The sequence below is a fragment of the Nasonia vitripennis genome, chromosome 4 (assembly GCF_009193385.2).
Source record: "Nasonia vitripennis strain AsymCx chromosome 4, Nvit_psr_1.1, whole genome shotgun sequence".
In the NCBI taxonomy this organism is placed as follows: domain Eukaryota; kingdom Metazoa; phylum Arthropoda; class Insecta; order Hymenoptera; family Pteromalidae; genus Nasonia; species Nasonia vitripennis.
Window position 1 is genome coordinate 6761798 of NC_045760.1, and position 23635 is coordinate 6785432.

The window sequence follows — 23635 nt, forward strand, 5'->3', positions numbered from 1 at the left end:
CCTTTAACGCGAAACCGCAAGTGCGAATACAAGCCAGAGGCACATTAGAGCGAGAGCGAGAGAGACCGACAGCGCGATTATAGTGGGGGGGGGGCAGCAGCAGCAGCCCGCGATGTGACGTAGGTCAGCGTGCGCAAGACAGAGACAGCAGCCTCGTCTCTCTCTCTCTCTCTCTTCCTCTCGTTCTCGCGAGCGCTGCATATACGTACACCCGCAGAGAACGTCGCGAGCAAGTGTAGTAGTACAGCGGGCGCAGGAGGCAAGTAGTGGGGTAGCCTCGTCTTCGCACAACGTTAGCCGGGTATATAGGTATACGCTACAGCGCGACTGTGTGAGTCTCCCCCGGCTTCCGCGCGCGCAGCGGGAAGAGAGAGAGAGAGAGAGAGAGAGAGAGAGAGAGAGAGAGAGTGAGACAGAGCGAGCCGGGCGCAGAGAGTCTCGCGGGCCACTCGGCGAGTGCTGTCAGTGGGTGCGAGTCTGCGAGTCCAGCGAGTTCAACTTCGCCGCGGCGGCAGTGTGCACTACCATTGTATTACATACCTTAAAACACTCGCACGCAAAACGTTAAACTGTGTTTATACTTACGTACTCAATTCGACGACGAGGACGGCTTCGCGTCGGTTATACGTTTGTGCAGCACTGAAAGCTTCGAGCGCGATATCCTCCTCGCGGGAGCATCCAGAGCACCAGCGCAGCAGGACGATCGATGCGGGCCGCTGTGTGAGAGAGAGAGAGAGAGAGAGAGAGAGGAGCCCAGCCTAAGAGGACTCTCGCGACGCGGAGTTAGAGAGGACGTGGAGAATTCCTTCATCCACAAGCCCGGGCACGTGTGCTACGCGTATAACCCGTATACTTGTGCCGTGGTGTCGTAACGCAGAGAACTCGCGCACTATAGGGAGAGAAAGGGAACGCGCGCAAGCAGAGAGCGGAAGAAGTCGCTGGAAGACTAGTCTTTTCGGCCGTTCCCCGCGTTTCGTCGAGGGTGAAAATAAAGAGGGAGCCAGCCTCCCCTATACTGTTGTTTATCGGCCGTGGAGGCCTTCGACGAGTTCTAGACTACAGTTTTCACCTACTCACCGGAAGATACGACTCACTCCTCTGCTTTCGTTTTTGAATCTTTCGTTCGGATCGTCAGTGCATCTCTCTCAGCGCCACGCACACACACGCACACACACACACACACACACAACGCTCCAGCGCTGCTCCACCTATTCGATCGACGAGTGCCAGCCAACAGCCGTCACCACGAAGAAGAAGAAGCAGCAGCAGTCCCGATCGAGAGAGCCCTCTCAGAGCAAAAGGTGAGTTGCATCCGCAAGTACTTATTTTTTCTGTTTGCATTTCCACCGATGCGCGCTACATACCGAGAGAGCGCGACGTATGCGCGCGTTTCGCGAGGTTTCTGGAAAGTTCGTTGGCCGTCGCGGGGGCGGGGGTGGACGAACGGGGTAGCGCCGCGCAGGTATACACGGTGGAACTGCGCCTCGCCGGCTGCGATGATGGCTGTGTATGCGCGCGAGATCGCTATTCTTTTCGGGAGAGGAAGAGAAGCCGCTGGCCGTTGCGCCGCGAGTGATAGCGTAAAAATAGAGCGGAACGGATAGTTTTATTGCCCGGCGTTACGAGACGACGACGAGGCCGCGCTCTCGCGCAGGATTTTCATTAGATAACTCGATCGCTCGCCTGGCTCGCTTTCGATGATAATTCCCGCGCCGATACATCGTAAAAGGAATAATCCTTTCTCTCTCTCTCTCTCTCTCTCTCTCTACTTATACGTTTTACGGCATATCGCGAAATAATGCGAGCTATCGTATACCCGAGAGCGATGCGAATGCTCTCGCGGAAAATTGAAAGTCTCTCGCCATTAGGCGCAATGAATAAGATGCACTTCCGGATAGCGGAGGGAATACTTTCTTCGTGATTTTTGCCGACTTACGTAACCCCCTAAGCTTCCTCCGCTCTCGCGAGTTCTTGCTATCTTCCTCGCCTTTTCCGTGTGTGTGTGTGTGTGTGTGTGTGTGTGTGTGTGTGTGTGTGTGTGTGTGGGCGCTCGCTTCGGGAGCACTTTGCCTCGCGGTGACTCAATTATATCCGCGGTTGCACTTTATGAGGTAAACATTCCGAGTTTTTAATCCACGTCCACGAGATGTTGACGACGCGTATATATGTGTACGAAACTCGCCGGCGTAGTTATTTACACGCTACAGAGGGCGCGCGCGCATCTCTTCGACGTGTTTACTCGCGTTCGGTCACGAAAGAATTACTCTGTTATTACCCCTCTCTTCGCTCCTCAGGATAGAGCAAAAAATTCACAACGCGTGTCCAGTTTCGCAACGAGGCTCACCTTGTCTATCCGCCCACTCTTGCCCGCGGCAATTTCGCGCCGATACGTAACGCCCCAGCAGCGATTACGTCCTCTCTCTCTCTCTCTCTCTCTCTCTCTCTCTCTCTGACTATCCCTCATCGGCATTCATCCCGTATAACCGAGAGTATACGTGCACGGCTGGCTGCACCCTCGTTCGTATCTATATACACGACGGAGGGTAAAAAGGTAGCGCGCACATGAGCCCGGGTCGAGTTTGCCGCGCGCAAGCGCAGATCCGGAGCAGCAGCAGCGGTGCGGCGTCGCCGTCGTTCTAGAACGTGCTACGCGAAGAGTGCGCGCACGCTGCTGCAGCAGCCGCACGATTAGCTCGCTCTCTGTGTCTATATAGCTATGTGTGCATACTTACGCGACTGCGTTGTACTACTGCGCGTATAGGTATGTTTTTTCCCTTTCGGTCAACGCGGATGCTTCGAGGTACTCGCCGTCGCTTCCTGGACGTCGTGAGAGGCTGGAATGCTATACCTACTGGTTTAACTCGTCGCTCGATAAAGAGAGTCGATTCAAAAAATAAATCATACGTTTATCATCGTATCGCCGAATCCGGTATCGGACTGCTTCGACATAAACAACGCCGCGTCCGCGCCAAGGGCTTTGGGGAAACCCACGTAACGTACAAGCATCCTAGCGACCAGTACCTAGTGCGTGTATATATAGGATCGAAAGAGAGAGGAGGAAGAGGCAGGAGAGCGAAGGGGAGTCGAGGCCATTATACCTGGCTTATATAGAGAGCGAGACTCGTCTTTTCTCTTCCGATTCCGCCGAGAAATCTCTTTCGAGAGCGCGCGCGTCTTTCTCCCTTCCTTCCTCTTCGAGACGGCGATTCTCGGTATCTCGTCTCGCGTATGTCTCTCTCTCTCTCTCTGACTATCCCTCATCGGCATTCATCCCGTATAACCTCTCTCTGTATGTGTACGCGCGCGAACGTTGCTACCTGAGGATTATGCGATGCAACTCCGGGATTATATATGGATGCTGAAGGAGGCGCTCTTTTTCACGTGTATCTCTGCTGCTGCAGTCGAGAGCGAAAATTGAGAGCTGACGGTTTGATGAACTCGCGGATTCGAGTATTATTACGTTGCGGAACGAGTTTCAAACGTCGCTTCGCTGCTCCGAGCTGAGTGACTTTGGAAAAACCGGTTGCAAGTTTATATTGTAGAGAAAAAAATTATTCGTCTCTTCGTATAGCTGCAGCTCAGGCTCGGGAAATTTAATAGACATATACATAAACATCGATTTCAATACAATGGCGCACATTCGCGTAACGATTATACAGACGGCTGAGAAAAAAATCTCCGATTTCCCAATCGGATTCGCTACTTTTTTCTTTCGAAAACTAAATTCGATTCCCACAAAAATCAAATTTACGGCCGTCACAAGATCGCTTAATCGTCATCCCACAACTACAAGTTAGCAACAGACGCGGCTCGGATTACGCCTGCGGCGCCTCTATCACAACACGCACACGCACACACGCCAAGGTCGTTCTCGTCGAGTCTTACAGAAGGCGAAATTGGCTCGCGTTGTTTTGCATCGATTTCAGCCCTCTGTTCGCTTCTTCTCTTCAGGCTTGTCTATAGTGTTTCGCGCATGAATATCTGTTTGCGTCCGAAAATCGAAGCGGCTCGAGTCGAAGAACGCCGAGAATCGCGCGAAGGTAAATATTGACTCGATGGAAGTTTCGGGGCGCGCGCGCTGTGTAATTCGAAAACGAACTTTCCCGATTATCGCTTTCACGGAAACACACACATAATTACCGCGCGACAAAAAGTCCGCACCGCTTATCTTTGCTTTTGCAAAGTGAAAAATGCGCTCGCGCTATCGGAGCACGACGAAAAAGTCGTCCGATTTTTCGAATCGCAAGGCGTCGTTATCAGATTATTTAATAAACACACAGATGCCGCATGTTTTATCATCCCCGTCCGCAGAGAGAGAGAGAGAGAAAGAGAGCAAACACGAGTTGATCTGTTTGCATTCTTTTGCAATACTCCCTCTTTTCTCTCTGCATTCGAAGCTTTACACGTACACTCACACACAGGTACAGCATATATAGTGGCCTCTTTATCGTCGTACGTATTTTCGTTCATTATCATGCACCGAAGTTGCCGGACTCGCGTTGCCGATTGCGCATGACGAGGCGAATTTCGAGTTCGCCGCCGATAGAGAAAAACTCGCGAACGCGAGCGCCGGTATATGAGCGGAGAGTAGACTCCCGACAATGGAAATCGTTATCCGTCGTAGAAATTATTACTTAACTGCACAAAAGGTAGCCGCTCGCCGGCGGCGCTGACACGTAACGCTCCTATAGTAGTAGTAACTATATCGAAAGAGAAACCAGCTGATACTACCGCAGCGAAGCAGGAGCATCTCGTCCTGCATTTCTCCTACGCAATGGGGGCTATGTGTACCTCGCGCTGATGCTGACCGAAGCTCAACCGGGGCTCCTCGCGCCGTTGCGTCAGTTTTTATTGTTTCTGGGATTAAACAGCCTCTGTAGTAATGATGTACCTTAGCGCGCGCGCGGGTGTAATGGAAGAGAGAAAAATAACAAAGTGAAGAAGAAGAAAAAAAAACGATTCCATCTATGCGAGCGCACGTTTCGAGCAGTGATAAAGCAAGGCTTTTACGAGTTCCGGCATCTTAATTAGTTTCGAAAACCCGTTTTGCGTTATATTGACGCAATTGACCCGCACGCGCGCGTAAATACGCGAGTTTCTGTTTTTAACATCGAGAATAAGCATATTTTCGCGCGACTTCCTCCTATATACCTTCTCCTCAGTTTCCGCTTTTTCAACTTCGAGCGCGTTATCTTTCGCGGCAATTGTTTCGCCGTGTAATAACGCATGTATAAGCCGAGAGTGATAAGCTGCCGTGCAGGTATAGAGGACGACGAGGCTTGTTTTTACTTGCGTGTGTGAGAACATCGCTCGTTATTACATTAGCGGCTAATTAAAAAAACTAACGGCTTCGATTAGCGACGCGGAAAGTTGCGCAAGTGGCTTTTATACGCATATAAAGGTGTGTAAACTCGAATGAAAATTCATTAATGTAGAAGAAAAAAATTGTACAATCGAGATTTTCTGTCGCAGAACTGTTAACTTTCACCTCGTTTGCATGAGGTTGATGGAAAATTTAGGAAAAGAAAAAAAGTCGCCCCCGATAATCCGTATCGCGCGACGATAATATATAGCGACGAAGGAGGAGGAAAGAATCAGCGCCGTATGCGAGAGTCTCGCAAACTTTTCTACTCTTGCGCGCTTCGTTCCCATCTTCACAATACGATAATTTGGTTGTCGGATAAAGGCCCAAGTACATAATTACGAATTTAAAGAGTCGACCAACAGCGCGCGCAAGTCGTCGCAGGCTCGCCAATCGGAGCCAAGTGACGCGACCGCGTACGTACAACAGCTGACGCTATATGTACGGTGTAATTCGCGACGATCAAAATCCATCCGGCAAACACACACACACACACACACACACGGGATCGTTTCGATCAATCATAATTACGCGTACAAAGTATCACGGCCGGAAGTGAGAGAGGAAAAAATCAGCGGTACATTCTCTCGCGATAGCCTTAGAGCGAGAGGAAATTTTACATCACAGTCTCTCTTCCTGCCCGCAGAGAGAACGCTCCGATAGCGCAGCATCTATAACGGCCCCGGTATACACACAGGCGCAGCGTTATCCAATTAGCGGTCTATTCTCGCGAGCGATTATCACTGACGCACGAGCTGCAGCACTGACTGCACTCTCTCGTGATTACACCGGCCTAAAAATCGTCGTCGACCTTGCAAATCGCTGCATACATCCTATATATCCTGTACAAAAACAAAATACGTTAACGCGCGACCTTGTCTGCGCGGAGAATCTCAGGCCGATCGAAATAAGTCGGCCTACGCTCGGTTTTTGTGTCAGGCGCAAACAATCGCCGCGTGGGCTGCTCTCTGGTCTCTCTCTCTCTCTCTCTCCCTCTCTCTTTGACGATCTGCATTCGCAATGCGCAGCAGCTGACTAACGAGGCTCGCGCGAGTTTATCCCGCTTTAACGAGGCGACGAGATCGAGCGTGCGATTGCCGGGAAATTCTCCGGCAGATCTCACTCGACTCTCCGTGTGTTTATACGCGCGGAGAGATATCAACGCGAGGATTTTCAAAACTTTCTGCGGCTTTCGAGTGATTGCCTTCGTTTTGCTTTGACAGTTGGCCCCTGTGTGATTTTGATCTTTACAGTAGAGGGCGACAATAATTTCGGTTAGCCTCGATTCGTCGTTTATATTTTCCACGGGAGACTCGCTTTTAGAATACACCGAAGGCTGAATTTTATGCGCAACTGTTTTTACGTATATTGGTATGTTTGTTAAAAACCGCGCGCGCAGGAAGTGCTGTTGTGCGGTTGGTCGAATGCGGTCGTACGAGAAAAACACTCGGCGCTATAAGCATTTTTGTTTGAATATACTTAATAAGAATATAATCGTGTGCAATAAATCCACAATTACGCGCGGCTGCGTGAGAATCTATATGCAAAACAGGCCGCGAGCGCGCGCGAGAATAATGGAATTTTCCGCTGTACGAGTGGCTTGACAATCACTCCTGTAAATCTAATGTACAATTTGCCAATTGTGATGCAAGAGCCTCTGATTATCGATCGATAGTGTCTCCATTATACTCCGTATTCCTCCGCTATCGCCTCGCGCTTTTTCTCTCTCTCTCTCTCTCTCTCTCTCTCTCTCTCTCTCTCTCTCTCTCTCTCTCTCTCCCGACGTTCTCCTTCGAGCGCTACCGCCGCAGACATCGATAAAACGCGCGTGATCGGCATCGCTCCCTCCACTTTTCTTTTGGCACTGCGCGTCGAATGCGATTTCTATTTCTGACTCGGCGTCGAGCGGCGTCTCTCCTATTTTCATGCCCATGAGGGAGTAGAGAGAAGTGACTATTATATTATACTCTACACACACCGAATGTATAGTGGCAAAAGCTTTAAGTGTGTATAGTACTTATACGTCAGGAAAATTACCGCGATAAACGCGCGTATTTAATAAGCTACTGCTGTGATTCACGCGACTTTATTGACTGCCCGATGCGTGACGGTTATGAGTGCAGATGGAATTAATGAGGAGAGCCGGTTGATGTTGCAGGCATTAATGGATTTGAATTTTAAATGCACGCGCGCGTGCTCGGGCGTCGGGTATATTTTTGAGAGAAAAATCGCAAACGTGCACGTGTTGTAAAAATAAACAGAGTTTCAAAATAGCAATGATGAGTCTCTCTCAACGGGATTATTATATGCACATTGTATATGCTCGATTATAGTTTGTTACACACACACTGGCGAGAGAATAGGGTTAAAAATAAACTCGAGTGCAAAAGTTCTCTGCGCGCAACAATTCGCAAGCGGTATATAATCTCTTCCCTTAAACGACGGAGAGTCCATTTGATTAATTCAATAAGTTTCGAAGTTATTATACCTATACCGCTCGCGCGAGTAGATAGAGCTGCCAAGTTTCTGCCGCACACGAACTTCGAGAGAGAGAGCGAGATTCGTCTTGTAGATTTGTTTACACTTAAAAGTTCGCGAAGAGGTCATAACGTAATAACACTGGCCGACGAGTCGAACCATAAGGACAAACTCGCTGTGAACCTCGGCCAACTCGTATACGTAACTTTGATAGTCCTCTCTTGTGCTGCTGCTGTTAGTCTGGAAAAACGAGTGCGTTCTTTTTCAATTAATTTATTACGCACTCGCTCGCAGGTAAAATCCAGCGTACATAGCGCTCTATAAGGAGGATAGTACGTACTGTGCGAAGAGCGTCTTATACAAGTTAAATTAGCGCGCGTTTATCTCTTGCGAAAGCCGGGTACCAATAACTTCTACGAGGTTATTAATTTTTGATGGATGAATTGTTACACTATTTAGGGACATGCGCGCGGTGCGATGATATCATTTTTTCGCAATTAGAGAAGTAGATTAATCTTGAATCGCGATTGAAATGCGTTGCATAAAGCGAGAGACATGAGTGTGTGTCATTAATTTATTTCAGCAAAGAAGCAAGCAAGTATACGAAATGCAATAAAAAGAGAAAGCTAAAGTCGCGCGTAAACTTGCGCGGATTGGTCTATTGAATTTTTTCATCGGTTAATAATCTTCTTTTTTTTCGTTTTCTTCGCCGAATTATTCATGAGAGGAAAATTATAATAGAATGCATAACATCCACGAAAGCTACGTGTGCGGCGGCAGGTGCCTCTGGATAATTTTCGTTCGTTTCTCTCTCGAAACAATAGAAATTTTCTGAAAAACAGTCGCGACCGCAATTACAATTTATCTCCGTATACACTAATGACGGCGCAAAAACTCAAAAATATATTCAAAGTCAAGCTCGGCAGTCCGCTGAGGACAGTTGAAAAATGTTCCCGCTAAAAGCTTTTTTTTCCGCGCGGCGAAAAAGTCACCCCTGACTCTAATCCTCGCAAGGATAATTCGACTTCGCGCCGCCGCTGTATATTATATACAGGCGCTAAAAATACTTCCTATCCTATGTATACACTTATCTCCTCCGCACACTGCGAGACTCCCGTGCGTGTTTACACTATAGCGAGTATACGCGCGTTATCTATTTTTGAACGACGGAGCGGTTGCACAAAGTGCAGAGGAGATCCCGAATTTCGAAATCCGCGCGGCTCTCCCTCGGGGCGTTTTTCGATCGATTCTTCGCTCTACAACGGGATTATAGACGCGCTGTGTGCGTTTACGTACACGAAAAGTCCTTAATACACTTCGCCTTATCAAAGCAGCCGCGCACGCTCATTGCGTCACATCAATAAATCTCTCGAGTCGCGCTTGCGCGCGAAAGCGAGAATTATAGCTCGTCTACGCGCTGGTCTCTACGTGCGTACACCTGTACACGAACGTAAGCTGCAGCAGCCGAAAAGCAATAAAACCGGGGTAAAAAGCCAGCCGGCGAATCAGCGCTCGCGAGATTATCGTTCAACTACGATGTCTGTCAAGGTTTCCCTCTGGGATATTTTCTTATCACAAACGGGACGCGCGCGTGAATACAACGTAATCTCGAAGGCCGCGGCTTTGACCGAAAGAGTTGTTACACTGCTCGCTGTTACACACTCTGCAGTGACGAGTGTCGGTGCGCCGCGCTGTTATACAACGGCCAACGTAGCTGTCGTGTCGCGAAGCTGTTTCTTATTTCTCGCGCTTTTTCGCCGCTGTTGTGTTGTGCAAAGAGTCGCGAACGTGTACGCGCACGAGCCGGAGTGAGAGAGAGAGAGGGATAGATTGAGTAAGTCCTGTGTGCGCGTGTGCGTGGACACGTGTATAGTGCGGGCCACCGCGATAAGATGGAATCGTATCGTTTTATCATTCGGGCAAATTGTGTTTTCGACTATAGACAACGAAGCTCATTGTGTATTCGCCGAGAGCTTATCGCGGGCAGAATAAAATGTGCTTATGTTATTATAGCACGTGCGGATGACGTAGACAGAGTTGAGCGACGATCAAGGCTGTCGAGTGTGTGGTGAAGCTGTCTTCGAAAAAAAATTTTTTTTAAGTATGAGCCACCGGCTTTTGCTCTTTCCTCGACGAGCAGAGGTCGCATCGGAAGAGTATTATTCAAAATTTTGCTATCCACCGCAGCGTTGAATAATGGCCTCGCGACGAAGCGTTGCACCCGATGTCGCAAATGTGACAGAACTATTACATATCGCTATAAAACACGCTTCGTTTAATGTCAGCGTAACGAACTCCCGATGCTAATGTCTTTTTTGCACGTTCCCCGCTTTACGACCCGCTTTATCGTTGATCGTCCTATGCCGTGTCGCACGATTAAGGAGAAAAACAAGCGCACGCGGATAAGTTTGTAGTTTTCGAAAAGCAAATAATAACCCGTCCTCGCGACGGCGCGCATTCTCGGCGTTGCGTAACCCCTAATTCCTATCCGCTGAGCATCTCAAGTATTTTTATGTAACTAAAATCGTCGTCGGACTGCTGCGATTTCAAAATTTGATTTCTGCCAATAAAACGAAATATCGCAAACTGTGTATAATACTCGCGGTTGATACATCGTCCAAAAATCCTACGTCTCGGACAATTGCGTACAAGTATGCTCCGCATCCTCGAATCGCTTTACATAAACGCGTGTCATTCATCTGCCAATAAAAATTAAATCCCCCTTCGAATGCGCTCTCGCGCGGGGACGTTGACCCACTGCGGCGCGCGTTATATGCAAGCATCTCGAAACTTTCCCGCCTGTGCCGATAACGGCACGCACGTTTGCGAAAAAAGCAGCTGATCAGCTATAACACACATCCGACGTCGTTTTCTTTTTCGACAATAACACACACCAGCTGGGGGAGACTAAAACGTTTCCTCTGTCGTACACAAGATACACATACGTGTACACGTTCGGGTTACGCGAATGCGCAAAGCGGAAAACAGCTCTTTTTTTAATACATAGCTGCAGCGACTGCACGCGCATCGGAGAGACTCGACGCCAGTGAGAGGAGAGAGAGAGAGAGAGAGAGAGAGAGAGAGAGAGACGCGTCGCATATATATATATATATATATATATATATATATATATTGTGCAAGCTGTTTACGGAAGGTGCAACGTCCCCGTTCCCAGCATTGCGGCCGCCGCGTCGCGAAAAGTCCGCCGCGACGTTCTTTATGGTCCTCCGCGTGCGCGAGAGAGACTTACGTGCGTTTCACGACGTACAGCGAGCTATGTGCGCTGAGAAAGGGAAGGAGGAAAGTGTAAGGCCGCGCGAGCGAGAGAGAGAGAGAGAGAGAGAGAGAGAGTATATAGAGGCTATAGGCGACGAGAGACTAGGTCGGATTAGACTGCGCGCGTGTGCCTATGTGTGCGTGCAGTGTACGTACGCGAACGTCGTCTGGAATTGGCGGTGGTATGCCAGCGGCGCGACGAGGAAAAGTTTCGCGTACAGAGGAGAGGCGAGATGCTACGCGAGTGCGTTTATTTTCTGAAAATTTCTCTGCTATTTTTCAATCGAATATTCCCGGCACTGGAGCAGCGCCAAATTAACGTCATTAACCGTTAAAGCATATAACTACCACTTGAACACACACGAGCTCTCTGTGACGGCGTAAAAGGGTCAAATACTTACGGGCTCGCGACGAAAAACAATTTATGCGCTCGCGTAGTCGTCGTCGTATATTGCTGACTGTGCCGCACGTCCGAATCATGCCGCTCTCGCAAATCATCGTACGTGCGCCCGCGCGCAAGCGAGCTCGTTTATTGCTTATCGTTATGGTGTATTCACGAGCGTTTATGAGGCGTTTCGCATTGTCTCTGCCATTGTTTTCTCTCTCTCTCTCTCCCTCTCTCTCTCATTCTTCACTTTTCCTAAGTGCCTGAACTCTGACGAGGTTCATTGGCTTCCCGGAGGAGAACGCGACGCGCGAGGATGTCGACATTGACGCGAGCACGCCCTGATTTTTCGATGCCGCGCGTTGTGTGTCAAATCAAATGTTTTATAATTTAACTGGTTATCCTCTTCATCGCACTCCTGCGTAATTGTTCGGATATAAGTAGCACAGCGTAGCAAACTTTATACGGTGGAAGTAATAGCCGCGTGCGTTCAAGTTCAGAAGCTATAGTTTCCATTGAATTATTTAACCGATCGGAAATAAATTATAAAGTCGATTTCGATTTAATCTCCATCGATAATCCATTAGAGCAAGTGCTCAAAGTTGCGCAATCCATCGCGCGTAGTATAAACGCGCGTAAGACGCAGTGATACAGTTATTCCATAATGCTCAATGAACTTCTCCGCACTTCTATTCATACGCGTTATAAAAACTCAGACCGGCTCGTATATTCATATCTTCGGCTTGCATCACGACACACCACGAGCGCGAATTTATTCGCCGAGTCACGAGAGAGAGAGAGAGAGAGAGAGAGAGAGAGAGAGAGAGAGAGAGAGAGAGAAAGCGTTTTGACTGCACGCTCTGCGATGCTGAAACGGCAAACTTTTTTCTCCATTAGCGCGGCTTTTGCGCTGAAGCAGCCGATATCCGATTATTGCTAAAAAATCCCCAATCCACTTTGAGTAAGCGCGCACTCGCGCTTGCGCTTTTTTTCCTTGTTGTAAGGCAAAAAATCGAACGTAACACCAGCAGCTCGATACGTATCGGTAACCCGAGAACCCGAACTCGCCCTATCGAGTATAAGCGGTCGAAGAAACGTGCCAACGCACGCACACGTAGACGCGAGAGCCGAGACGACGATAAAGCTCGTGACGAGCTCCACTATGACTTGCATCACTGCTCCCCGCGGATGTGGCGCACACACTCGGACAGCTGACGGCGCTCGCGGTCATGCACCGATCGCGCACGCGTCACTGCCCTTATTTTTCTCCACTTTCTTCCTCGCCCGACTTTTCTCTCCGATGTAACACGCGCGCGATCGATATTTTTCCCGGCTCTTTCAGATAAGCGCGATTCAACGTAAGCGTAATGATAATGACAACGACGACGAGAGAGAGAGAGAGTGAGTTCAGGGCTTTCAGTAGAAACGGCCGGGCCTGATCAGCCGCGGCGTGAGTACGTTAAGCTGTTTTTTTACGTCGTAACGAAAAAATAAAGTATCGATGAGACGAGCTTCGCTGCAAGGACGTCTCTCTCTCTCTCGCGTCGTGATTACGGTATCGGCTGTGCATGTGGCATTAGATAATTATTTTTGCCCGTGTACGCGCTCGCTCAAACGTGTCCTTGATGGAAGCGGCGTGCTGCATTCAATGTTTTGGAACGAGCGAGAGTTTTGCCTTCGATAAGTCAATTATGCGTAACGTGCGTCATGCCAACGATTTCGGCTGTCTTATGTAAATTCTCTCTCAAAATTGAAAATTCGACGAAGACAAAGAGAACTTTTTCTCTGGACAAATTCTCTCGCCCGAAGAAGTTTCTCCAAAGCGAATTACAAAAACTTGCCTTTATCATAGCAGTCGATAGAGTTGTCTATGCATTATTGATGCCGTTTAACTTTCACGCTCTACACATACGCGGCGGAGAGAGGTTATTTATTCCGGGCTCTCAATTATTCAGAGCATTTAATTTCGGTTCGAGCAATAGTCGAGGAGTTCTGTGATTTTCTCTCTTTCTCTGCGAAGCCTAGGTATACAGCCCCGAGAAATTACATACCCCTCGGGCTCTCTCAAGGTGAGCGGTAATATCGGTAATACGCGTTCGAACGCATGCGCAACTCCTCACATGATTTACAGAGCAGCTACAGGGCCCGGCATGAAAAAGCCAACGATCAGCGTTTGTTGCGCAATTTCCAGCTCCTCGCGATAGAAGAAATCGGCTAATCTAGCTTGCAAGCGCGTGGGCGAGAGGAGGAAAAAAAGTCGGCTAAAGCGTCGGCTTCGATTCGCAGTGGCAGCAAGCGTGCAGTAGCAACAGACTCGCACATGTGCGCGCGCGGCGGCGAAGCCCGAGCGAGTTCACCTCTGCAAGGTCGAATTGCTTCCTCTTAGAGCCTCGCGCTGCGCCTCTGGGGTTTCCCCCTCTCTGTGTGTATGTATACATCAGACACTCCCCACCTTCGCGCTAGCTATTGCGATTACACACATACACACACACATACACGTACCGCCGCTCTAGGCTCCTTTCCCCTTTCATCCTTTTCCCACCTGATTTTTCTTCGCCTCCCAGCAGGCCTACTCTCGTGCTCTTCTCTTACTACCAACTGACCCCACTCTCTCTCTCTCTCTCTCTCTCTCTCTCTCTCTCTCTCTCTGTCTGTCTCTCTCTGTGTTTCTGCATAATGTACACCGTCTTCCATGTGCGCTTCGAGAATGCTTATACCTAGAAAGTCGAGACTTTCAATGAAACTCGTCGCGGGAAGAAGATCGTTGAAAATCATCACCTTCGCGGATCATATTTGTTAGGAACACGTAATTATGATGGCGATCGATGTCCTTTAAATAGAAAAACGATCCGTTACATCACGCGCCGATGGCTATTAACGTGTCATCCTCGCGGCGCTTCGATTTACACACAAGGCTCGCTTGCAGCGCCGCAACTCGATATCTCTGTCTAGGTCTTCGATCAAGGAAAGCTATACTCGCGTAAATATTCGAAATTGAAACTTTCGCACACGCGGCCTTGCGTCGGTCGTCTTATTTACCGAGATTAACGGTAAACGTTCGAGTTGAATGGTGAAAAACAAAAATTTTTCAAATTTTATATCTACTCGCAACGTCGGCGCCACACACACACACACACACTAACGCTCGCGCTTGCTCGTGACGTAAGCCGCGCGAATTTCATTGACGCAGCTAGCGCGCGCGGAGCAAAAAAAAAAAGCGACGCTCTGTGTCGAAAGCTGCGAAATTCCGAGGCTCGAAAATTCAGCGGCGGCGGCGACGGTGAAGAAAAAAAAACGCTTTACATAACGCCGGTGTTTCGCTGCCGCCGCGGCGAGCGCTTATGGAAATGAGCGTGTTTGCGCTGTTAAATAAGCTATTGTAACGGGCGCGTATTAATTAAAAATATATTATGCGCGCATGTGCGATACGCGCAGAGGAACAATGCAGCAGAGTCGCGTGCGCGGATGCGTTGCAATAATGATAATGTTGATATACTATACGGGGAGTAATTACGCTATGTATAACATCATAGGACGAAGCGATCGAGTGAGCCCGCGAGTTTGTTGGATTGTTCTTGGAACATTGTCAATTAAGTTTTATAATCACGTCGGAGGCGACGGCATTGGCCGGCGCGTTCCTTTTCTTTCGCAGCCTTTGAAATCGACGGATTGCAAATCGTCGCGCGACTGGAATTGTTTTGCAACGGCTTTGTGCCTATAGATATATACTATTACACTATAAGGGTAATACTGAATAAAAATTTCCCGATGAAATATCCTATTTCGGAAGCGATGCATATAATACGCATACGCGTATATAGTAATTTAACGGTGAAATGGTCAAAGCACGCGATGCATTCGATTAGACCGCGGTGCAACTTTTATTGCGCGTTTATTGACAAAACTTAGCCTCCAGAGCGGGAATGTCGTGCGCGGCGCCGCCGCTGTGCAATAGTCATTGACATACACACGCCTGCATAGCGTGTGCGCGATGAATAGAAAGAGAGAGTCGGAACATTGGCCTATAATGAAAGGACGTTGTACTCTTTTCTAATTTTTCTAACGCCTGATGCCCCTTTCCGCGTATAATCGTACGATACGTCGTGCGAAAAAAAGGACAACTCTATCAATTTCTGATAGCACCGCGCGACATTGCAGAGCCTTACACCACGTTATACGTCAGTCGTATTATAGGCGGCCGATTGTCTCTCGGTCTCGGTGCGGTATTGCACCTGTTGACGCGAGCGAGTAAACAAGCTCTCGGCGCCGGATAAACAAGATAATAATAGCGAAAACACATTAAACGTCATCGTCGCTCTACGTTTCGCGACTGGAGTCTCTCTTGTATGTCGGTCATTGCGCGCAACGATGATCTTCGGCGAAAGCGACCTCGATTTTCAATTTCATATAAAACGGAACGTGTACTGTAAAGCGTGAAAGAGGAAAAATCATATATCTGATTATAAAAACAAAAGTATATACGTTGTTGGCACACTGCTTCCTGCACAATTTTTACAATGCAGCGCTATCGTTTCGTCATAATGCGCCGACCAATCGATGTATATTATAATTGAAAAATATTGCTACTACTTTCAAGAATTACGATAAGGACGATCGGCAAGAGTATAATCTTATCAGGTCGAGCTATGATACACCGAATAAAAAATCCAAGCGTCGCGTTTATACATATAGGAAACAGCAGCAGCTGGCGCGCGAATATCGAATTTTTGCAGACTTATTTCCTCCTCGGCGGCGGCGGTTCGCCCGGTTTCTCGGTAATCTTCCGTCGTCGTATATAAAATACAGCTTTTTTTTTTTAACTTCTCTCGAATCGCGACGATCGGATGCGGAAGCGAATTCAATCTGAAATCACGACGTTCCATTCCCAGATAGATTACATATACGGCCTTTAGTGTACACAATCTCTCTCGGCCTCGTAAACTTTTTCTGCTTCTTCCAATAGAAAGTTTTCCGTTTTTTCTAGACAAAAATAAAAAAAAAACAAAGAGCGACGCAGAGCAGGCGAGAGGAAAAGTCCACAGCTCGGCATTGTAATGATCGCTAATGTGTACACATCGAGAGAAACTGTCTCTTCCGTATAAAGCGCGAAGTCGTAATTTAAAACAATCAAATAGACTACACCCCGTGAGCAGAGCAGAGCAGAGCAGAGCAGCAGCAGCACCTCGATCGAGGCGCACATTGCTAACAAAGTCGTCGCCGAGTGCAACGACCGGCCGAGTCGCGTAACCAGGACGTCCTCTCTCTCTCTCTCTCTCTCTCTCTCTCGGCGCTCGGCGCTCGCGACGTTTTACCTACGTCAGACGCAGGCGCGCGCGCGCACACTCACGTTCCCCATATCCAACTATGGTGCACGGAGACTTTTCCTATCCAACTCTCCGAGAGGGAGAAGCTTCGATGCCGAGCTTTCGCGAGTTCGATTCGTCGCCGGATTGATTTGCATTGGAGACGCGGTCAAGAATGTAATTGACTTCGATTCTCTGCGCTCTCGCTCTTTTCTGCTCTGTTATACCATCCTCCGGTGTTTTGCGTAATCCCTCGTTGTTTCGTCGAGACGCGTGTAAAAACGACTTTATCGCCGTTCCTGAAATAAACGTTACAGCGTGCGTGTATAGCTCTCGTCGTCGGGACGATAAACAAGCTCGGCGAAGAACAAAATATCGCATGTAAATCGACGGAGGCGTTTTTTATTCGCTCTTGAATCGCGCGCGACATTTCTTCGCGCCTCTTTGATTTAGGCCGTGAGACTTTCGCGCGATGCACCGCGGCTCCGACGTGAATACGAGTCTAAAATTATCTTCGGAGAGGAGAAGTCGAGAAAAAAGGACACAAAAAAAGAAGCGCTAACGAGGCCGATAATTTTCGCCCTGAGCAATCCTACGCACATCACGTATACGCACACGCGCAAACAGAGAGAGAGAGAGAGAGAGAGAGACTCTCGCGATGACGTCTTTCGAGCTAGCGGAGGCTCGGCCAATTGAAGCGACTCTACATATACGCACACATAGAGAGAAAGAGAGAAAGAGAGAGAGAGACACTCGGCGTTTTCACTTGCCGCGTGCGCGGGTCAGCCACACGGCGCTATACTCGCTTTCTTTGCCCTCCTCGCACACGACGCCACGTGATTATTCGCTGCTGTACTATACTGCGCTAGGCTGTTGCTGCTGCCGGACGGACGCGAACGACTCTCGGATGACGCGCTATTTTTGCACGCGTGCTCTGATTCACGTTTTCTGTCTCGAGCGCGGAGCGCGCGCTAAATAGCATCTTATTTTGGAGACCGCCGCTGCACAGAGGGGCTTATAGACCGATGCGCTTTTTTCGGAGCACGATCGTTCATTCTTGCTCTTCTCATTGATTTCGCTTTCTGGTTTCAATTGCCTTACGTGAAATTACCGGTGAGGATAAGCCGTAATCAGCGCGAATGCATTATAGAAATGGGTTTGGACTTTCCTTGAAACATCCATCACGGCGCTGATGAACTTCACCTCCAGGCTTAGCATAAATTTTACACGTTTTGTATCTCATATTCGGACTATATACGAAAAAAAAAAAACTAAACACGACGAAAAGTAAAAATCGCGCACGCGCGTCACGGGTCGTCTCTCTCTGGTAATTTCAATCCAGCCAAGGTCGATGAGCAGATAAACCTCTTTAGCGACAAAGTACGAGCGTGTTTTTTTTTTGCGACTGTCTGGCTCGCGACTATACGCGAAATATAAATTCGATGGATCAACAATCGAGCATTCCGCGTCGGGAACCTTTTGCCACTCGTATGCATGCAAATGAATTCGGAAATTTTGTCCCCGTGACAGGCTCTTTTTTAATTTATCGACAAGTTTATAATTTATATGGCGAATTAGTTCCGGTATAGCACATGCAGTCGAAGCCGTCGATTTTCAGTCACGAGCCAGTAGCGTCCGCGCGAAATCAATCGGACGAAGGTGATCCAAGCCTCGCGTTCATTATTCGTCGAGGCTCTATACACTCCACGCATAAGCCGCGTGAACTTTAGACTCAACCGCAAAGCGAGTTTTCAAATAAAATCCCGTCGCACACACAGGTAGTCATTACAGATCGATGAAAAAGAATTCGCGCCCAACACCTCGTTTGCCATTTCCTTTACGGCGAACAAAGCTCGCGCCGAAAATTGCCGTTCGGAGAGAAACGGCTCGAGGCGCGATCATAAGTGAATTAGTAGGTTAGGCATTTTCGTTCTCGGCCCATAAAAGCCGGCCGGCCAACTTCCGCCGCAGTCGTACGTGAAAACGCGCAGAGCTGTGTAATAACGCGGTATTGTGTGTGTAGAAGCGTGTACTAATGGAAAATAGTCGTATTTTTCAATCGCATCTCGCGATCTCGAAGGAAAGCTAATTAATCAGGTTGATAATATAAGTGTCGGATCCGCTCGTGAGTCAAGCCTTCGAGCGAAACGATAATGATGTCACTGTGTTCGGACATAAAGTCCGTAATTATCATAATTCTCGAATTTCCGAGTATAGGAGAAGGAATATAACGTGTGGGTATAAAGAAGGCGCGCTTGGTGAGTCAGAGAAACGACGGCTCTCTCTCTCTCTCTCTCTCGTGGATCATCAAACTTTCAAGCTTTTTCGCCGGCGCATCGCAGAATTCTATAGCCCTACCCTTTACTATTCCACCTGAGGCTATAATATACAGCCGGCGATATCGCCGACGCTTTTCTGAATATTTTCTTGCACTACACGGCAATAGGTCAATCATAATAGCCTCTACGCTTTATTTCTCGTGCGCCTCTCTGCAGTATAATGTGCGCGCAGTGGCACAAATCCATATTCCGATTACGCCGGCCCTTCTTTCGCTTTAAGGTACATAATATATCTCGAGTAAATAATGAAAGAGTAATATAGTATACGTATAGAGAGCGGTGAAAAGTCGTTTCGAGACCGATGCAAAAAGAATCGAGACACCGGTTATTAAGCTAAGTTCCAGGCATTCTTGAGGAAGCGAGGCAAAAACGCGAATACGTTTACTTTTCACAACGCGCCGATAGGAAAAATTTCTTCCTGCCAGCTGCTGCTACCGGGAGAGAGATATTATTATAATTTCCGAATGATAATGTTTGTAAAAATATACCGGCGCATAGGCCGTGGAGCGTAGGAAGGTTATGCGAGTTTTTCAAGTTCATATTGCGCCAACTATATGCACTGGCACTGGCGCCAAATGAAAGAAAAAGTCGAGCGCGATTTAATCGTCCGTTTGAAGTTTTAACAACAGGGTTTGCGCGTCCAAACTTTTGAAAACGTGCGCGGCTTGTTATTATGCAGTTGCGCGCAATCCTATATACTTAAAATTAAGTTCGTCTTTTCATACTTTCATGAATCTACTCACCCGCGGTGTGAAACTAAAAATCGCGGCTGTTACTACTTGCGCCGCGGGTATAAGTATACAAAAGTTGCTCTCTCGATATATAATGCAAAAACTGTATATACAACTGAAATTTGCTTCGAACTTCGCCACGATCGTGCGAAGAATCTTCGATGCAACAGTACTTCGCGTATAGAGTTAAACGAAATTCCCTCTCGGCGTCATCTCCTCTGGAATATAGGTCAGTCCGCGGGAGATGAGCGCAAAAGCAACTTCCGATGCGCGCCATATGGGAAAAGTTGCCGCGTGACATCAGTATTCCCGTGAAATCGATCAGCCGCGTTATACCGATACATAAAGCTTACAAGCATCTCCCATATATGATTACCGCGGCTGCAGCGAAGTCGTCGCCTATAAATAAACGCACTTGTTGCTGATGCGCGAGGATAGCCAAATCGTATGCGCCGCGTTCTCTCGAAATAAACGAACGCGCCGCGGCTGGAGAGGAAAATATCGCATTCTAGCTCGTTGAAAATAGTCCGCAAAGCGCAACTCGTCGGAGATTTCGCAGGCTTCCCGCAAAAGTTCGCGTCGCTCATGGCGTGACCTCGAGCGCGGGATTGTGTCGGGATTCAGCAGTGCGCGAATCTTTACGTAATCCCGATATTCGTTTCCTATAAATATACGCGTGCCTGCGGCGGCTGACTCAAGGTCGACGATCGATTTGAATTTCGCATTCATCGCTAAAAGTTCTCTTTCACCGCGTACATACCCCCCTTTTATTGAGATCCGCGGAGTATACTAGTGCCAACTAGTCTTTGTCCCCTACTCTCCGCGGCGGCATTGTTACACACTCGTGTCAAAAGCACTTAGTCATAGGACGACGTCGAGCCATCAGCGTCATACGGTACTTTTCCATACTACGGCCGAGCAGCAGCAACAACAACAACAACAACACCAGCCGCTTCCGGCAACGACCTGTGTTATAATATCCTGTGCCGCGGGCGATATATAATAATTTCAGAATTTCAATCCGCGAAATCGCGTGCCTGTGCGCCTGCACGAACTGCTAACGACGCAAAAGCGCGTCAAGCGTCAGGTGGCTCACACGGACTCCGGAACGAACTCGACCCTAATGGAATAATCTCTCGGCTCTCTCTCTCTCTCTCTCTCTCTCTCTCTCCCACTGCAGCTCTCTGAACGAGATTACGATTCCGCGCGTGAGGGAGACGCGCGGCGCGCGAATGACGTAGGTCGTCGTCGCCGCCAGTTATATAGGTTTTATCTATAGCATGGACCGAGCGGCGGCGGCACCTCTACTACGACGCATCGCTCGCGCGCCACCGATCGATACCACACTTTCTAACTCGCCCTCTCTCGCTCGCTCTTTCTGGACTCGCCCGGAAGCCTTGTGCGCGAGCGTGGGTGTCAATCTGCGAGAGCGGGGCATGCGCAGTCTGGAGAACCTTCCTCGTGTCGCTGCGCACGTACGCCGCACGGCAGAGCTTTTGTTAATTGCGCGACTTGTTGTCGGCGGGCTGGTTTTTTTTTCTCGGATATGCGCGCATGGCTCTTTTCAAAGGGGAGACGATATTGCGTCTGGGTTAATTGTCTCGCGCTTTGGACACTGTATGTACGTCACTCGGAGCTGGACTCTCGAATGGGAATAACGCACGGAAAATAGTATATTGTGTACCAAGGGCGTAAAGTGGGCTTTTTTAGGCCGAGTGTCGATTTTGCAGTACGATTTTGCAAGGCGAGTTAGCCCGAGCCGCAGACGAGTACTGCAAAATCCACGAGGCCAAAAAGCCCGCTTAGCCCTTGGTGCACACCATATTTTATGTAACGCGCGTTAAGAGGGACTGATGTGACTATTTTTTGACACGGCAACCGTGCTCTTGTCTTGTTCAAACATTATATAAAATAAATAATGCAAATTTATCAAAATCAACTTTTTTTTTTAAATTACAAAAAAAAATTTTGCGGGCAATAAAAACCTTTATTGCCCGCCGGTCAAAAAAGAGTCACTTTAGTCCCTATTAATAGGTACGAAAAACGCGAAAATCGTTCGCGTGTTACATAAAATCCATTACGATCTCTTCTGAAAGGCTTCTCTCGTCGCAACTTTTTGCGCGACGGTCGCGCGCACTTTTCGCTGTATTGTAAAACGTTTCCGCGCCCAGCGAAAGTCGCTCGAAAAACAGTCCCACACACGTGCGGCAAATCGTTCGCGTATTCTTCGCTCTCTCGTGTAGGCATAACACGACACCCTTCATATCCGAACGATAATAAAAGCGCCGTATAAGTTAGCGCTATATACGTATACGCCCGCGCGCGTTTGCTCTCCACTATATATATATAACGCGTATTTATCCGAATCCGCCTTCGCAACAGGTTCTCTCTCTCTCTCTCTCTCTCTCTCTCTAAGGGGGTGAGACTATGTTATTTCATCCTTTTTCGCCCACCCCCGACGTCGGGGGCTATGCTTATCTACGCATTACTCTCTCTCTCTCTCTCTCTCTCTCTCTCGAGAGAGAGAGAGAGAGAGAGAGAGAGCGCACTTACAGCGTGTTTTTTCGGCTCCTCGGCGAAATTCTATTATGTATCCGGACATCATCGCTCGCGCGCACGTGGATTCTATTTCGGGCTTCCCGCACGCGACGTATATCTCCTCAGTTTTTTCCCTCTTGTTGCGCGTGCAGCGATTCTGCTCTTTTTTTCTCATCCTTGAACCCGCCGGGTTTTCCCGCCCGCTATATACGCGCTTTTTGTTTTTTTAATGCGCGGAATCGAAATCCGCTGCACACAAAGAGAATGTTTTCTCTCCTCTCTTCGCGTCATCGCGTCTTCCCCAAAATTAGAAACGAGTTCTCAAAGCTGATGTATGCTCGCACGCTCGAGCCTGCGATAAATCATGCGCACGTACGCGCCCGTATATAGTATATCCCTCTCTGACGTAGTCGGCGCCCCTAATCTATAGAGAGCGGACGAAAAAAAGGCGAAGGATAGCGCGTAAGAGCCCGGGACACTCCATGGCTCTCTCGACGCCGGCGCTATTTCTCGGCAGCTCTGCAGACTCCCATTCATCGAGCGAGGGCCGCCCCCGCAGTGACGTCACTACGCCGCTAGCGGCGACGCGCAACTGCCTCATAGCCACGCACGCACCGGACTAGTCCGCTCCGAGCAGCTTCGCCGGCTGGTCCTTTACTCTCTCTCTCTCTCACTCTCTGCGTATCCTGTAGCTACTTATATTGTACGTACGGTTGATGCAAACGAGTTACACGCTGTGCGGTATTACGTCTGCAGTATGCCCCTGCGGGATTCCTACAACTGCTGCTGCTGCTGTCGACTGCAGCAGCTCCTTTCACTCAACTGGCTGCTGCAACAGCTCCAGCCGTCGAGGCCTAGGCGACACGGCTGCTACAACTGCGGCCCCACGACGAGAAGCCTGACGCCGATACAGCCCAGTACCGCCGCTGAGGCACGGTCGGTGTCGCTTCTCACACGGTATATTCATGAATAGCTATATATGCGTATACGCGAAACGAGAGTTATTACGCGAGTCGCGCAATATTCGTTTGCTCTCCATATACGCAGCCAACTATCGATCTTGTGTCTTCCCCCGTCGCGTGTATAGGAATTGTCGGACGAAACCGCGAGAATATAAATGCGAGTGAAAGTTCATTTTCACGCGCAATCCGTAATGCGATTATACATTTCATCCTCGTAACTCTTTGAACTTGTTATATTAACTTATTATTATAAAGCGTACT

The 23635-nt window shown here is 48.6% G+C and overlaps 1 protein-coding gene across 2 annotated transcripts in view; it reads left to right on the forward strand.

The window, feature by feature from the left end:
- The first annotated feature begins 424 nt into the window (after nt 1–424).
- The window catches only part of LOC100119622 (uncharacterized), a 29054-nt gene continuing 5843 nt past the window's right edge, over nt 425–23635 (forward strand). Inside the window, exon 1 of one of the 2 annotated variants that reach the window (XM_016984810.3) lies at nt 425–1301. Coding sequence is in view for 1 of the 2 variants with exons in the window: in XM_016984809.3 (XP_016840298.1) it covers nt 23170–23369 (200 nt within the window). In the remaining variant the exon portion in view is untranslated. Of the gene's footprint in view, nt 1302–22294; nt 23370–23635 lie in introns of those variants that run through there. The other variant, XM_016984809.3, reaches the window with a different exon arrangement.